The sequence below is a fragment of the Psammomys obesus genome, unplaced genomic scaffold (genome assembly GCF_907164565.1).
Source record: "Psammomys obesus unplaced genomic scaffold, mPsaObe1.curated_primary_1811, whole genome shotgun sequence".
In the NCBI taxonomy this organism is placed as follows: Eukaryota; Metazoa; Chordata; class Mammalia; order Rodentia; family Muridae; genus Psammomys; species Psammomys obesus.
Window position 1 is genome coordinate 68,639,974 of NW_026585504.1, and position 17,939 is coordinate 68,657,912.

General features: G+C 43.5%; 1 protein-coding gene across 5 annotated transcripts in view; it reads right to left on the reverse strand.

Moving 5' to 3' along the window:
- Cd55 (CD55 molecule (Cromer blood group)) overlaps positions 1-17,939 on the reverse strand; it is a 58,526-nt gene that overhangs the window by 18,761 nt on the left and 21,826 nt on the right. For 4 of the 5 annotated variants that reach the window (XR_008719547.1, XR_008719546.1, XR_008719544.1 and 1 more), the window contains one exon: positions 5,214-5,321. Coding sequence is in view for 2 of the 5 variants with exons in the window: in XM_055602296.1 (XP_055458271.1) it covers positions 5,227-5,321 (95 nt within the window). In the remaining 3 variants the exon portion in view is untranslated. Of the gene's footprint in view, positions 1-5,213; positions 5,322-13,641; positions 15,166-17,939 lie in introns of those variants that run through there. The other variant, XM_055602305.1, reaches the window with a different exon arrangement.

Consider the following 17,939-nt stretch of genomic DNA (forward strand, 5'->3'; position numbering starts at 1 on the left):
TAGATAGATAGATAGATAGATAGATAGATATGTAGATAGATAGATAGGAAACAACCAGATGGTGGTGCCCAGAGGGTAAAGACAAAAGTAGACAGTCATATGGAGATTTGAGCAAAGGAAAATCTAACTGAATAGTACAACAATGTTTCGGTTAGATTGGAAGAGCAATATTTTGTTGCCTATTGAAAATTCTCTAGATTTATTTATTTTCAATTTTCTGTATATGAATATTTGCCTGCATGCATGTATTGCTGCAGGCGAGTGTCTGCTGACTCCCCTGGAACTGGTGGTTGCAAGCTACCATAAGGGTTCCGGGAATTGAACCCGGGCCTCAGTGAGAGCAACAAGAGCCACCTCTGCAGACCCTGAAAAGATTTTAACTCCAGTCAATAATAGTGTATCATGTAGCTCAAATGCTTGAGGGAGCAATTTTAATCCTCTTCACAAAAATGAGTAAGTATTTGAGGAGACGAATATGCTAATCAGTTCGATTTCATCATCTCTACGTCCATCTGTGCATCCAAACGTGTTGCACCCTACGAATAGGTGCTCTTGCCATGTGCCACTAAAACTAAAGGTCGAGGTAAGTCTCAGGAGCCTTTGATTTGTCGTAAGATATCTAGGTGCAACATGCTGTGCAGAGAAAACCCTGGAGACGAGTAACTAGAAGTCACGTCTTACATGATTAAAATACTGAATGAAATGTAATGTCTTAAAAGTTGCAGGAAATAAAATAAAAAATAGCAGTAGGTAACATATCTGAGATATGTTCTGTGTGAAGAGTCTTTATTATATTACTCAATTTTCTACTACGTACATAGTAGAAATATATAATACAAATGTAGTCATAAACATCAAGAATGCCCACCCTCAGAGAAGAGGAAATGATAGCTTAAGGAGTTAGTAAATTGTCTGATGTATGCAGTAAGTAACAGTCAGGATTTGAACCTGGCACCAGAATCTATACCCCATTTTCAGATACAGACACACCCATGGCAAGCATGACTAATTCATCTAAATGGCTTTATCAGAGCTCAGACAAGTGGTGAATTTTCACTGTTTGACTTTAAACAAGGATATTCGGAGCTTTGGTTTCTACCTACACGGGAAAAGTAACAGAAGCAGCATAAATTATTTGAAGAATAAACACAGATTTTACAGCTCTCACTGTAGTGGTTATAAAACTCAATTTACATATATATTGATGACACACTTTGCAAAAACAAAATAAAATCCACACAAAGATCATAACCCTGAATTCCATCATCATCCAAAGGCCAAACGCTATTTATGCATTTTCATACATACCAAACAGGTCAAGATTTATTGAGAAAACACCACGTGCTCGCCCAGCTATCCTTTACCCATTAGAATAATGGTTATTAATTTTGATCATGTGACTCTCAAAGAGCCCAGCAGAAGTACCCTGCCAGCAGCTTCAGAGCGGACAGCCACCCTGCAGCCCTCTGGCATTGGGGTCTGAGGCTTCTTCAACAGTGGCACACTCTCCCCACTCCCACCCCTGCTCAGCACCTCCGTGACTCGCCGCAGCTAAGCCGAGTCACGCGGCCTGTGGCAAGGTAACTGAACCAAGTGAGCTGCCTGGCGGCACGGCCACCCCTCCTGCCTCGGACACCTTTAAGCACATACCTCTCCCTTTGTCTGACAGAACTGACTTTGTCTGACCCCGCCCCAACTTCCCCCTCTACCTGCTCTCTTAACAAAGCTCTCTCTTGGAGCAGAATTCAGGTCAGTCCATATTGAACCTACCGCATCTCATCTCCCTCCCTAAAATCTAACAGAAACATTGTTTTCACGGACCAGGAGATGGAATCCAGGGCCTTGCATATGCTGAGCAAGAGCTCTACCACATAACGCCTTGTCCCTGACAATATTAAAACACATTTTTTTTTTCAATTTCAGCAATCCACTTCAAGGCTTTTTCTCAAAGAAAGTTTACAATTAAACATCAATGAAAAGTCTGTGCTTAGGGCCAGAGACATAGCTTGCCTAGTAGAGCACCTGCATAGCATGCATGAAGTTCCGAGTTCAGCCTACAACGGTACAGGAAGTGGGTGTGGTGGTGCACACCTCTAACCCCGTCGTCTAAATCGTAGAAGCTGAAGGATCAGAAGTTCAAGGCTATAGCTTGGTACAGACTTAAGTTTGAGGTCAGCCTGGATTACGTGCGATCCAGCCTCAGAAAAATAGAACAGAAGGAAGAGGAGCAGGAAAAGTTGTGTATTATAGTATTATGTATATAATATGCATACATATAAAAAACAGCTCTTGGATAGTCTAATACTGGATCTGCCACTCAATATTAGTGGCCCAGGAACACAGACTTAGATTACTCCAAATTCCATGTGCCAACATGGTAACAGTTTCATGAAGTTTCTCTGGAGATTTCATAGTAACAGAACGAAGAAAGCCATAAATCAAGACCCTTTTCAAGTAAATTGGTTGAGCTATCAGGTAGGCAAATTATAGAAATGTGGAAAAATCTGTTGTAGGCCTTGGCTTCTAACTGTCACATTCTTAGCCTTTTGATTGGTGGAAGCTACTGTCTGTTCATTAAAACTCCAAAGAATTTACCTAATAGAGACAAGGATAGACCACACACAGGTACGTAGTAAGTGGCCACCAAGGGAGAGGCCCTGGCCCTGCGACATTCCAACATGTCCACACTGCTAAAGGTGCAGTCAGCCAACAGCCTTACAGTCGCAGCCTCTCTCCAGGAACTTCCCTTCCCATTCATCTGCAAGGATGGAGACTATATTAACTCCAAGAAATTATATGCAGCGGAAAGTGCCCTAAGGAATTCATTGGAGTGGCTGACAGACACATATTACTGGCAAAAACTGGAGTTCCCAAACCTTCCACAGCCCACTGTGGAATCTGGTGTGGCCCGAGGGCGAGAATCACCAGAAGTAAGAATGTGAAGCTGTGATTTGAAGGGATGGCATCCTTGCCAATCGACAGAAGAACCCCAGTTGTTTGAAGGGGTGATTTTCTTCTGTAAGAATGAGGGCCCAGGGGTAAGATGATCAATCCTCATCTAGAAAGACAAAGGGGATGGACATTGGAAGTAGGAGAAAACAAGTAACAGGACAGTAGCCTACCACAGGAGGCACCTGAAAGACTCTATCTACCTGTGTATCAAAGCAGATGCTGAGACCCATAACCAAGCCTTCGGCAGAGTGTAGGGAATCATATGAAGGAAGGAGGAATTAGTATAACCTAGAGGGGACAAGGAGCTCCACAAGATCCAAATATATCTGGGCACAGGGGCCTTCTATGAGACTGTTTATCCAACCAAGGACCTACATGGATATAACCTACAACCCCTGCTCAGACATAGCCCATGGTAGCTCGGTATCCAAGTGGATTGCCTAGTAAGGGGGACAGGACCTGTTTCTGACATGAATGAACTCATGAGCTTCCTCTCCCCCCTGAGGGAGGAGTAGCCTTGCTAGGCCACAGATAAGGACATTGCAACCATCCTGAAGATACCTGATAAACTAGAGCCAGACAGAAGGAGAGGAGGACACCCCCTCTCAGTGGACTTGGAAGGGGGCAGGGAGGAGATGAGGGAGGGAGGGGAGGACTGGGAGGAAAAGAGGGAGTGGGCTACAGCTGGAATACAAGTGAATGTATAAAATTATTTAAAAATAAAAAATATTGATAAAAAAATAAACATTGGAAAAAACAAAGAATGAGGGCAGCAGGGACTGACTGTTCCCCCGCTGAGTACATAGCCACTACTCAGATCCTTCATTCTGTAGTAATTGAAACCGGAAGTGGGCAGGCAGTGCTTTCGCCTCAGTGACTGCTCTCTGATGGGGGGGGGGGACTGCTCTGCACCTCCACATTTACCAGCTGAAAAGAGGTTATTCTAGATGGGATGATGGACTGGAGAAAGCAATGTACACCCAACAGGTTTTATAACACAGATAATAAAACTCAATTAAAGTGTGAGGCTCATGAGCGTTAATCATGGAGAGAAAGATTTGGGGAGAGGAATATTCATACTGGGCATTAAATCTCTAGCTTTATTTTTATTAATGCAGTGACAGGAATCATTTTCCTGCAAAGTTCATAGACACTTTGCATTTGTCAAAGTTACTGCCCAAAGGTTGTGGGTTTTGTTTTTTGTTTTTCCTCCACCAGAGTAAATACTGAATTCTGGACAGAGGATTAAATGTAGCAATCTCCAAAATGGAGAAGGACTGAAAAATGCTTTGAGCGATACCAAACATAATCATTTTTTACACGTACTGACGCTATGGACAGAAGCTGAAATAAACTGGTTATCCAACATTAACTACCCACGGGCATGGTTTTACAATACGCATTAGTGCTGGCCTGCCGGATCCACAACAGCGTGTGAGTGAACTTTAGGAAATTCTGAGCTGGTGAGGGGGTGCGGTGGGCGGTGCGGCAATCCATGACCTGATTTTGACCCCCAGAACCTGCTCCTGAAAGTTGGCCTCTGACTTCCACACACGGTCTGTGGCAGGCGCTACACTCACATACACACAGAGTCCAAACGCAAGAATCACAGTCAAATTAAAGGAGAATCCTAATGCGATTGAAACAGAAATTTCAAGTGCAAAACTGAACTGCCTATGTATCTTTTCCAACTCTGCTACCGATCACGATCTCGGCTGACCCCGCCTCTTCCTGGTGGTACCCCTGCCTGTGAGAGGTTAGGCCCCCACGGCACGCCTCCTCTCCACCTGTGAGGCATGGAGACAGCACAGCACCCACCAGCTTGCGGAGCACACCCAGGACAGCCTCTAGGAAGGCCTCAGCACAGCCCTGCCTGCTCGCTTTTGACCCCTGGCTGCTGGTAAGCCAGGGTCTCCAGGAAACCCACTCTTCTCTTGCTGCCCATGTGAGTTTATGCTGTCTGATATCACCGGATTCACACACTGAACCTAGCATCTGCCTAGAAAGCACCTGTCTGGGCAGAGAGAAGCTGCACATTGCACAGCACAGAAGCACCAGAGCATCTGCCCGTATAAACCACTGTGAGGGGCCTCTGGATACTCAGCTACTGGGCTCTCCATGATGCCAAAGACACAGCTCATGAAGGAGTATCGCAGATGCCCACGACCCATCCCTGGAGTCCCAGCTGTGCGGAGCTGGAGTCATAGCTGATCTCCAAGGGATAGAAGTCAAATTAGAAAGATAAATTACCACATACTCACCAGCTTCCCACTTTCAGAGTAGGTGCTTCCCACCACTCCTCTCTAGTTTTGCACTTTGACTCCTCCTGAGTTTTCGAGACTCACCCCCTCTGCTGGGAAGGGCAGGAGCTGGGAGGAGACAGAGAATGGGAGACAGTGCCAAAATTGCTGAGATCCTGTTTACAGTAATGATAAGGTCCAACTGATACTTAAAAATACAAAAAAGCCAAGAATATGTAAGGGATGGCTATCATATATCACCATGCTTTTGAAATCCAGAGATCAAATGCCTTATATCTGGCTGGTAACTATGGGCACAAATTAACGGGGAATCCCCAGGGTTTCTACTGCTAACCAGACATCCCAGCCCATCACATTAACATGCTTTAGCATTATCTTTAATGATGCTCAGGGAGTCTTGTGGGAAGATGTGTCTAAGAGAATGACTAACTGCAGAGCCCTGCCCCACCCTGAAATGTTCAGGTGACACCGGCCCATACATGCTCTGGGCCCCACCTGCCCCTTGGCTCCAAACCACCTTCCAAGTTGCCAAAAGTACACCATGATAGGGTTAGCATGGTGCACACAGGACTGTGGTGTAGTGGGAAGCAAATGCATCTTCGACTGTGCCTGAAGACACGGATTCCCAGCAGTTAGTGTCTATACAGTCACTGTCTTAGCAGGAGAACGTCACAGAGCACTGGAGACAGACCGGGTTCTGTTTGGATGACTTGGATGACTCAGTGGAGCAACAGGACCAGAGCTGGGACTAGTCTCTGAAATTCACTGCAAGTTTGTGATGCCGCAAGGCCTTTCCCAACCGGGGACAGCAGGGCTCAATGGCTCAGGCACCAGAAGATCAACAGTGATTGAAAATCAGCCTGCGACAGTACATTCTAAGACACAAAAGATGATACACCTCAGTCATTAGCGTTAAGGCAGCCTTTGCTGGAGACTATTATGGTCAAGTGAGGAATTAAGGAAAAGAAAGGACAAGGTTTACAGATCTGGTGCAGAAATCCAGCAAGCAGAGCTCCACAGGGTTTGAAGGACTGCCTCCAGGCCTAAAGCGCTTCCTCCTGCGGCCTGCAAGTTCATGAGAACTGTGTTTTCCATGGGCCAGACTGAAGTCATCTCCTGGCTCTGATTAATTCTCGAAGCTTATCTTGGGCCCCACCAACTGGGGATCCCACTCTCTGTGATGTTGCCCTCAGCACAACAGGGAAGAGGATTCCACACTGCCCACGTGCTGCACCCCCATTAGGGAACTCACTGAAGTGCCTCTTGACCATTTTGAAATCTGGTTGGCGGCTGACTGTGGCCACCTGCTAGCTCTAGGCCCTGACCGCATTGCTGACCTTACAGGTGTGGCTGTCCCCAGCATTTGCTGGTGTCTTGTAAAAAGAGGAAGGAAAAACAGGTGAAAAAGCACAGGAACTTTTTTATTTTTTTATTCAAATTTTTTATAATTTACTCACTTTACATTCCAATTGTAGCCGCCTCCCTCATCTCTTCCTTGTCCCACCCTTCCTCCCTCTTCCCCCTTATCCCCTTTGTCAGAAAGACCTCCTCCCCTACCCTGACCCCAACCTATCAAGTCTCATCAGGACTGCCTGCATTCCCTTCCTCTGTGTCCTGACAAGGCCGCCTGCCAGGGGAAAGGGATCAAAGAGCAGGCAACAGAGTCCAGGTCAGACAGCCCCTGCTTCCTTTACTAGGGGACCCACAAAAAGACTGAGCTGTGGGGATCAGCTGGAGCAACCACCGTGTCCAACCGGAAAAGAGGGGAAGCTACGTAGTCCAATAGCGCCACCTACAAGCCACTCTGTGGAACGACAACTTCCTGATCCTTCTGCGGTAGATTTAGCTATAAATAACCATCCTGGTGATAAGACAATATGGATTAAGGGTGCGACCTGTAATACAGGTGGGATCTGAGTTGGGGGTGGAATCTGAGTCCGGGGTGGGAGGGCACCCACTGAAGTTTCCAGGTCACTGTGTTCAAGGAAAGTGAATTGTACCAGAGACACATGGTAAAGAAATACAGACACAGACGATTAGGAAAGGGAGTGGGCTGGTGGGCTGGTCAATAGCATAGTACCTCACTTTTCTTGAGTTCGCAGACTTCGGGCTTTGCTGGAGCATGCTCTACCTGTTACACTGTAGTCTAGGTGGACTGGGTGCCCAGCCTTTTCCTGTCAGTTGGCTTCTTTCATATGTTCATCTTAATGCCTCTTCCTCCTTTACCACTTGTGCTGTGCAGTAGTAGGCTAGGTCAGGAGGCTGCTGACCACATCCTTTCCCTCAGAATCACTGAGGACATTGTTGTCCATGTTGACCCTCCCCCTCCCGATTGTTGAAAGAGCTAAGGCTTTCTCAGAGGCCCTAATGAAAGGACAAAGAGAATAACAGTTCCCTGTCCTTACCCAGAGGCAAGCTTGGCAAGGTCCAGCCTGGGGCTGGGGCCAGGACCTCAAAGTTTAGGTTTTAAGTCCTGGGAGAGAACTGCAGTTCCTTAGTTTCCCCCGAAGAGATTGGAGTTACCAGTCCACGGCTGCTCTATGTTCAGCCTGTGACAAACGAGATAGAATCTCATGGAAATGCACTCAACTCTATTAGGAACTAAAGGTCCTGACCTGTCCTAGCTGACTTAGCTTCTGTTTAGCTGCCTGCTCTTGTGCCTCCTCTTCCAGATAACTAGTCATCCTAGCTTCTGTTGACAGCCGCTTGCTTCAGACTGCTTTCTCTGTGAAGCCCCGCCCTAACCCTTGCAGCTGCTTGAGCAAGATGCCTGGACTAGGTCTCTGCCCTTCAACTCTGTATCAACACCTGGGAGCACACCTAGGTCCCTGGACTTTCGGGTGGTTCCAGCCGGCTGGAGTAAAGACTTTTAATTGGCTATACACTGTGTCTAAGTGGTCATCTTTGGTGAGTGGCCCCTAACACCTTGGCCTCATGGAGCAAGAGAACAGGTGATCCACAGAGCTATGCACAACGGTCCCAGCAAACTGCAAGATTCCTTTTCCCCATCCACGCATTCGGGTTGTGTCTTCATCATTGACTCTCCTTTAAGAAATACAGTGCCCAAGGCGGTCAGTCGAAAACAGAACAAGAACTGCTTTTGAGGACCGTTCCTTCCACGGTAACGCTACCAGGATCTTCAGTGTTCCGTGCGAGTAGAGAGGTCAGTGGCACCTCACACGCATGCACCAGTGTTTCTCGGCGGCACCAGGATCCGGAACCTGCTCTGACCTTGATGAAGCCGGTGCTGCAGGGAAGTGAGTGCTTCGTGGTCTTCCAAAAGTCAGTGCTTACCTCTTACCTAGACACTGCTAATGTCAAGTGGTGCCTCACTCTCCGTGTGTTTAACATGAGGGAGTGTGAACGAAGTTCTGAGAGAGCTCTGAGATGGCCAGTCTCAACTGTCAATTGTGTGTGTGTGTCAGTGAGCGTCCTTTATGCATTGTGCACATAGGCATCCTTGCACGTGTGAGTGTGTGATGGCCAGAGGCTGACGACAGCAGGTCTTCCTCCGTTCTTCTCTACTTTAGTGTTAGGTCAGCTGGTTTGGCCAGCCTAGGTGGACAGTGAGCCACGGGACCTGTCAAGTCCACCCCACAACGAACTCAAGGAAAGGGGCAAACTCCTCAGTCATCAGGGAAATACAGATCAATACTACACTGACATCCTGCATAGCTGCAGTCAGGATGACTGGCATTAATCAGAGAACAAAAGCTAACGGGATGTTGGGGAAGATGGATGCCTGGTAGACTGCTCCTGGGAATATTTGCTGGTTGCAGCCACAGAAATCAGTAGTTTCTGCAACAAAAACAAGCAAACAAACAAACAAAAAAAAAAAAACCTAAACAGACCTACTGTGTAATCTGACTCTACCACTCCTGGGACCATGCCCACAGGAGCCTAGGTCAACACACAACAGGTAGAATTTATACTAATTTTCCAGGAAGCTAGTCTGGCTACCTCCCAGCCGCACTCCCCCAGTTACTTGCCAATATTCGTCCTGTCTGGGCTGGATCTGCTTCAGCAGGCCACATCCTCTCTCTGTCTTCATCTGTCTTCTCTCCTCTCTCTCCCTCCCTCCCTCCCTCTCTCTGAGTTTGGATACAGTTTCTGAGTTTGCAAGAGCTGATGTCATTTCTTCTATAAACATTAGAATATAAAAGCCAAGCTTTGGGGCATTTTGTTTTTCTGAACAAGATTTAAATAAAATTTTGATTCCTGCTAAGCATGGTAGCTTCGACCTATTACCCTAGGTCTTGGGTAGTAGAATCAAGGTTACTTAGAGAGTTTAAGGCCAGCCTTGACTACACAGTGACTACCAGGCCAGCCTGAGCTACAAAAGTGAGAACCTATCTCAAAAAAAAAAAAAAAAAAAAAAACAGACAAACAAACAAAAACACCCACAAGCTAAAATAACATCTACCAAGTTAATGCAGGGCTATCCAAGTTTTGTACTGATTATTGGGCAGGATGAATAATTTGTACCTTCTCATGAATCTGTGCACAGAATACAATGTTGTTATGCACATTGTCTGTGTGCTAGGCTTTGCAGCGAGTGGTGTTTTCTATTATATCACTGATACTGATGATTTTGGCTCCATTGTGTCTGAATTTTAGTAGATGCCCCTTCCCAATCTATCTTTTGAATTATACGATTTGTTCATTTCTGCCTCATCTTTACCATTTATTTTCATTTAAAAAAGAAAGAAAATGTTCTCACGTACCCAGCCTTGCCTCAAACTATGTAACTGATGACCTTAGACTTCTCATCCACCTGCCTCTACCTCCTGAGTGTATGTGCCACTGCACCCAATTCATGTGGCACGGAGAATTAAACCAAGGGCTTCTTCACACGTGCTGGACAAGCAAGGGTTAGGCTGGACTGGATCCTGCCCAGAGCCCCGATGAATGTGGGCATGTTGTCCCTCTTCCAGCCGAAGTCATACCAGACAAGGCCAGCTGTAGACCCAGGGTCTGGGAAGAGAAGAAGGGGGGCCAGGAGTCTGGAAATTAGCACTTCCTATTTCGTGTCAAATGCTTCATTTGCTGACCAGAATGTATCTCACTGAAGGCGAACTTAAGATAGCATAGTTCCTGTCTTTCTGCTGATGCTCCTTACTGATTTGTCTCCTGCTTCCCCATTTGAGGGGCATAAAGAGCCATGCCACTGACAAACGTGCTGGCCTGGCTCAGCAGCTCTAATTCCAGCTTCTCTTTCACTATTTCTTTTCCATCCCTGTCCCCCCAACTCTGGACTCTGTCCAGAATGCTGGCATGGCTGGTCTGGGTCACATTCCTAAACTCCTATTCTTCTAATGATTACCTTATTTTACCCCTTCTGCTCAATTAACATGAGCCTATCACATTGGAAAAATGCAGTTCCACTATTTTGCAGACTGTCCCCAAGTTGCTTTTTTTTCCCCTGAAGCTTCCTCATACAAATCTGTAATTTGTATATTTTTTCACTTACAAATTTTTTTACAGTACTATAGAAATGATGTTGAGTTATTTGCCCTATTCAAAAGACTGTTCTCTCTTTCACTGTTAGTGACATGTGGTCACTAACTTTTTATATAACAAAGTTCTTAAGTGTCCTGTGAGAGCTAAGCACGGGATAGAAAATTTAGAACTGCACAATGATCTGAAGCCTCCTTACCTTCTTCCCTGGTGCATCTGGCATCCACTGATGATCCTTGCCTGAAATCATCACTGTGCTTCTGTCCATGCTTACTTTTCTAAACATATAACTCCTCCATGCGTTTGCTAGAATTCTGCTGAGAGTTCTTCTCTTTACTTGTTCATTTATATAGACTCAAACTATTCTGTAACTCCAAGTTTAATCTATTCTATTGTGTTGGCTGGAAGTGTCTACCTCAGGTTGACCGGTGGGAGCTTGTGCATGCTGGGACACACGTCTGCTGTTAAGTACTTACTTTCTGAAAACCTTAACTTGGAAGATCTCTCATGTTCGTACTCATTTATAGAATCAGCTCTATCTGAACCCTAATTTTGTTCGCTGATAAAAGGCATTTAGAAATAAGATTCTTGAGGTCCTCATTTTAACTACTTTTCAAGGCAGCTGTGTGTGTGTTTGTGCCAACTTGTACTCACAAAAGGATTTCCCAGATAGCTAGTGAAACATTATTTCTGGGTGAGTCTTGGGATGTTTCCAGACCACATAAACATCCGAGTCAGCAGTGTAAATAAAGATCAACCTCACAACGTGAGCAGCCAGCATCGAGTCCGTTGAGCACCCACCCAAACAGGTTGAAAAGATGGAGAATGAATTCTTGCTCTCTTCTTACACTGGGACATCCCTCTTCTTCTATCCTCGGAAGCTTCTCTCATTTAAAAATGGTCCAAAGAGCTTGGACTATAAATATGCTATCAATCACTATAAGAACAGCAAGAAGTCCTTGAGGGGGAGAAATTAAGTACACAGTTAATAGAAATATGAGCATCTTTATAACATACTGTTCATTCACAATGGTGACACATAGTAGTTCTAAGGCAAGTTACAGAATAAAAATAAGAGAATGGATTGTACTGTTTATGGTATCCTTACACCATAAGTTCAACAAGGCCATGTTGAACTTGGTCTCACAGTGCTCATATAAAATTGTTAATGAGTTTTAGAAGAATGTGACTTGTTTCAACATAATCATGTCCAATTTTAGACATTTTGTTCACGGGTATTCAAATATGATGGCTGAAGCCAGACCTAGTACCAAATGGCTGTAATCCTAGCATTCAGGGGGCTGAAGCAGGGAGATCATGACTTTGAAAGTGAGATTGTGCCTCAGATAAATCTAAAAGTATATTGTCAAAGTTCAGTGTTTCTCAACATCTGAAATATTTGTGATTGTAAAACTACCCCTCACTAACTTTCAACTTGACCAGGTGGAACTGAAAACTCTGGACTTGAATCTCTCTCCTCCTAAAGTAAACACAGTACACTGTACTCTGCTTCTGCAACCGTCATACTGTGTCGGCAGCTTCAGCCCAGCCGTGATGAGCTTACTGTATGTCCTCTCTCAGAATCTGACCTTAAAATCCCTACCTCCCCATCACCCGTCCATTTCAAACCTACAGCTTAAGTACCCACTCTGTCCTGCACAGGTGCATGGTGGAAGGGAAGTCTATATTCTTAGTCTCTGTTGAGCACACAGTCCTTCTCTGTGGAACTACAAATGATTGAAGACAACCATTACATCTTGGTAACCTCAGCACCAGAGTAAGGTAACATACGAATGTGGGTGTTCTGATAAGCTTCGGAATAACTGAAGCACTGTTATTTCTGTGGCTCTGGGAAATCAGGCAAACCTAACACACGTGGATGTAAGCGGACATGAGCTTATTTTCATAACTCTTAGGAGAGCTTAAAGAATGTCCTACCACTAGAAACTAGACAGGCACCTTTCACAGAGGACCTCTGAAAGACTCTACCCATCAGGGTATAGAAGATACTGAGTCTCATAGCCAAACTTTGGGCAGAGTGCAGGGAATCTTATAGAAGAAAAGGGAGATAGAAAGACCTGGAAGGGACAGGAACTCCACAAGGAGAACAAGAGAACCAAAAACCCTGGGCCTGCAGAGACCGATGCTCCAACTAAGGATCATGCATGGAGAGGACCTAGACACCCTGTTCAAAGCAAGCTCATTGGCTTCTCAGTCACCCAGTAGGTTCCCTAGTAAGGGGATCAGGGACTTTCTCTGATGTGAACTCAGTGGCCATCTCTTTGATCACCTCCCTCTGGGGGGTGCAGCCTTGCCAGGCCACAGAGGAAGATGATGCAGCCAGTCCTGATGAGACCTGATAGGCTAGGGTCAGAGAGAAGGGGAGGAGGACCTCCTCTATCAGGAGACTAGGAAAAGGGCATAGGGGGAGAAGAAAAGGGTGGGTGGGACTGAGAGGAGACAAGGGAGGGGGCTGCAGAAGGGATACAAAATGAATAAATTGTAATAAATAAATATATAAATAAAATTAAATTTAAAAAAAGAAACTAATTCTGATGGCTGTGGTTTGCTCCAATCGCATGTGAAAGTTTTTGCACTTGGAATTTTTTGAAGTATTTCAACAGCAAGACCAACAAAATAGATGAAGCAACAGATTTATAATGGTTGTTAGCCTCATTGCATGTATATTATGAAGCAGTCTACACTAAACATACAACTGAAAATGTAAGGACTATATTCAAAGCCTACATGTTAGTTATCTTTTGGTGAATCGATACCAGAAAAATATTAGAAGATGACATGCCTGAGAAAGTACAATTTCAAAGGAACTGAAAATAATTCACAAGGAAATAGTCAAAAGACAACATTCTTACTACTTAAGGAGATGAAAAGAATCTCTTATCTAGAAATTTAAAAAGTCACATTTAAGAAAATAAATTTAAATATTACATGACACAGCAGTATATTTATTTCTATTTAAAGGAAATGATTTTATTACATATCTTCTTGATATACATTTAAAACCAAGATATTCACTGATATAAATAAATATATATAGATCCATCTTAATATTACAAAAGAATAAGATTTACAATGGGGTGATAAACATATCACATCAGAAGTACAGAATCTTTTCATATGCAGAGGTTATGGAAGCACTAATGATCAGTCAAAAAGCCCCCTCCCTAAAACCTTTTCACTAGAGAAAACAAGAAAATATTTCCCTGAGAGCAAAACTAGCTTATCCTTCTTAAAAGCATGAACTACTGCTGACTCAGATCCCTGTTCAAAGGGAGATTAATCTTTAACCGTATCCTCTTCCTTTGCCACCAAGTCAGAAGGCTCAACATTCTTCATTTTTTATCTACCTATCTATCTATGTATCTGTCTATCTACCTATCTGTCTATCTATCAACCTGTCTGTCTATCATCTATCTCTCTATCACCTATCTATCTATCTATCTATCTATCTATCTATCTATCATCTATCTATCTGCCTGTCTGTCTATCTATCATCTATCTCTCTATCACCTATCATCTTCTCTCTATCACCTATCTATCTATCTATCTATCTATCTATCTATCTATCTATCTATCATCTATCTATCTGCCTGTCTGTCTATCTATCATCTATCTCTCTATCACCTATCATCTATCTATCATCTACCTTACCATGTCTGTTTGTTGAGATGGAGTCTCAGGTGTCACAGACTGGCCTGAACCTTACCAGGTAACAGAGAATGACCTTGAGGTTCTGATTCTCAGGCTTCACCTCACAAGTACTGGGAGGAAGGAAGCTCGGGATGCACGCGTGTTAGGCAAGCTTGTCAGCTTCACCAAGTGAGCTGCTTTCCCATCCCATCACTGGTTTGTTAGCATGCTCTTCCTTTACAACATCTTGCCCACTCATTTTCATGAAAAGTAGAAATGAAAACCCCTTCAGGTCAAGGGCCAAATTAAAATGTTCCATTTCTGTGGCAGTTTTGTTTAGAAGAAAGAAAAATTAGTTTGAGGTCTTTGTTCTACTTTTGAAATCTAATTGATATTTTTAGCTTCCTATTTTCATTATAAGCTAGAATAACATGATACATCTAGCAAAAGAAATCATGATTTTTCTTTACCCCATACCACCAATCTAAGCATGAAAAATGTCTATACTTTCCAACACTTTTTAGAAAAGAGAACATTCAATGTAGGGAATTTTCCTGGTTCTGAAATATTTTCAAGAGACTTATTTGCATTGAGAATACCACTTCAGACAAATCCCTTTCTTCTTGCTTTGTTAACATTCCTCACACACCTTAAAGACAATTTTAGCATAATAGGCAACATCTATGAAATTTATTGTATCCATTCCTCTTGTACATTCTAGCAAACTAGAAGTATTCTCAGTGGTTGCATTACATTTCTTCTCAACTCTTCTTTGGCTAAGTCAACTAGCCAATGAGTAATAGCATCACATGCAAAACTGTCAAGGTTATTAAACATGTACGCCCTGAAAGTTAAAGAAAAAAATTAAAATCAAAATTATTTTATTTACTGATGATAAACATTAGCTTTTTTGGGTGCTATGGGATAAAACACTAGAAGAACTGGCTGATTAAGAGCTCAGAACAAATGTAACATTAGTAAGTAAAAGCGTTTGGAAGAGTCCACTAACTTCAGTACTCCAGTAATTATGGAAACAAAGTACAACAGCTTTCCCTTTCTTAGCACCCAAACTAGAGACACTGAAGATTAAGCGTCAACAAAAGACCACCAAACAACTGCATGTACAGTTGCAAAAGAGTAAGATACTTGGAAACATACTCAAACACATTTACATTAAACTATTTTCAAATAAAGAGCTAAAATGCCTTTTACAATCCATAAATATAGCCATGAAAATATATCTTAACATGAATGATTCGGGAACATGGAAAGTCTAATAGTCACCAAGCAAATAGAAAAACACATACAAAATAAGCCAACCCATTTATGGTGAAAACTGCCATAACAAACCATTTTTACTAAGCCCCATGTATCATCACTCCCCCTCCTAAAAATTTGTGGATTATGGTGTTTCAATAATTGTAAAAAGTGAGTACAAACAAGACAAAATGATCGTTTAGGAATTAATGTAGGATAGGAGGTAGGAGGGCAAGGTAAAGCAGAAGCTTAGACCCATGTGAGAATCTATTTTATAGAGGCTCCTAAAATACATATACGTAAAAACTGAGCTTAAATGAACTTACCCTATACTAGGGCATAAGAGGTTATCAAACAAAAAGCCCAGTGCAAGGTATGGGTTCAATCTGTTGTTAAGCTGGGTCCCATAGACGAACCCCAAAAATATAGTCTATTGTTAATTACTCTTGGTTACACTCCAGAACTTGATGGTTAAGACCTTGTTGCTGAAAACACCGTATAGCTGACCACCTCCTCAATCCCCACTAACTTTTATAGCACCTGAAGATGCTAGGAATGCTATTTCTGGAGAAGTCATCACCAGCTTACAGCTGTGAGCCCTGTGAGCCAGCACAAAAACGAGCCCGGCAAGATATGCCCATTGGAACAACACTGACATGAATGCTGTGGGGACAGCTAACTACTTACTGGATTTAAGGCCTTTCCCTGAGTAGTACTCATGCCTGGTACTGTTAACTAGCCCAAGTACCCATGGGTGAGTAAGTCATAGGTCGCAGGGGAAAACCTTCTTCTGCTATTCTGCATCCGAGCACAGTGTTAAACTGCCCCCTAAATGCCTATCTTTATACTCACAGAGCAGGAAAACCCTCGGCCTCTTTTGAGGTGGCTCTTTTTGCACTAGATGCTGATTAATACTGACTCACAACTGGTTAAAGTGCAGATGAGAAGGGAAAACAGTTATCTTTAGCACAGCCCTTCCTCTAAGGCCACATACCATCTTAGAAGATGCAGTTGTAAGATTGTAAGAGCCAGGGGGTAGTGGAGAAAGCTTGTGAAGCTATGTTTTCTAATCATGACAGCGCTGTTACACATAAGGACTCACAGCAGCCATTCACAAGACCTGCACGGAGTCAGGTGAGAACTCCAGTGTGGACTGGGGAGGGCCTCCCTGAGAAACTCCTGGCAACTGGCAGAGGGAGAGTCACCGCTCTCATAGGCCCACACACAGATGGGCAGCACTGAGGGACTCCGTGGGTTTCTAAGAGTCTAGGAAACATGGAGGGAAAGTGGCAGTATGGGCCTGAGAGGAGCTGGAAGGGAGGGAGGAGGGACATTTATCAAAATATACTCATGGGCTAAAGAGATGGCTCCATGATGGAGAGCATTGCCTGTTCTTCCAGATGACTGGGGTTCAATTCCCAGCACCCTACACACAGCAGCCCACAGCTGTCTGTGACTAGAGCTCCAGGGACTCTGCTGGCTCCTACGGCCCATAGGGACATTGCATGAAGGTGGTGCAGATACACACATGCAGGTAGGACATTCATACATACAAAACAAAGATAAATAAATAAGCCTTTCCAAACATACTCCTTTATAACATTCTCAAACAATAAACTTTTAAAAAGTAAATAACAATGTATATCACAGTAACAGGAAAATCATTTATTCATCCAACCAATAATAAGTTCAACAAACAACTCCAGCAATAATTGAAACTTTAGATCTATCTGCAGAAACTATAAGCCAACTGTCCTGATAGACATTTGGGGCTTTTTTAAAATATATTTATATTTATTTTACATATATTAGTATCCTATCTGCATGTATACCTGCATGCCAGAAGAGAGCATCAGATCCCAATATAGATGGTTGGTGGGAACTGAACTCAGGATCTCTGGAAGAGCAGACAGTGCCCTTAACCTCTGAGCCACCTCTCCAGCCCCCCCACCCAATAGACATTTTGTAAGACACAGAAATGTGGTATTATTAAACCATCCATGTCTTTCATAATTAACTAATCAGAATTTCAAAGGTATCGTGTCACACCTAACTTATGAACCTGGCAGTGGGTTAATGTGTTCATGTACGTATTATAAGCACGGGACAGTAAAGACCAAAACACTAATGATGATGTGACTTTAATTTCAATTAAATAACAAAGCCAAGAATCTGCTTCTACTGCCTAAACACAAACTTACTCTATAAAAAACACTTCTAGGAAGCTAGATGAGCCTTCTGATGGACACAAGATGGCTGGAGGGAGCTATGTAATCCCCTCATTCCTTAACTGCATTAAACAAGGCCCTCATATAAAGTCAGAGCTTCCCCTCCACCGCTTATACTTCTGAAATAAAGAAA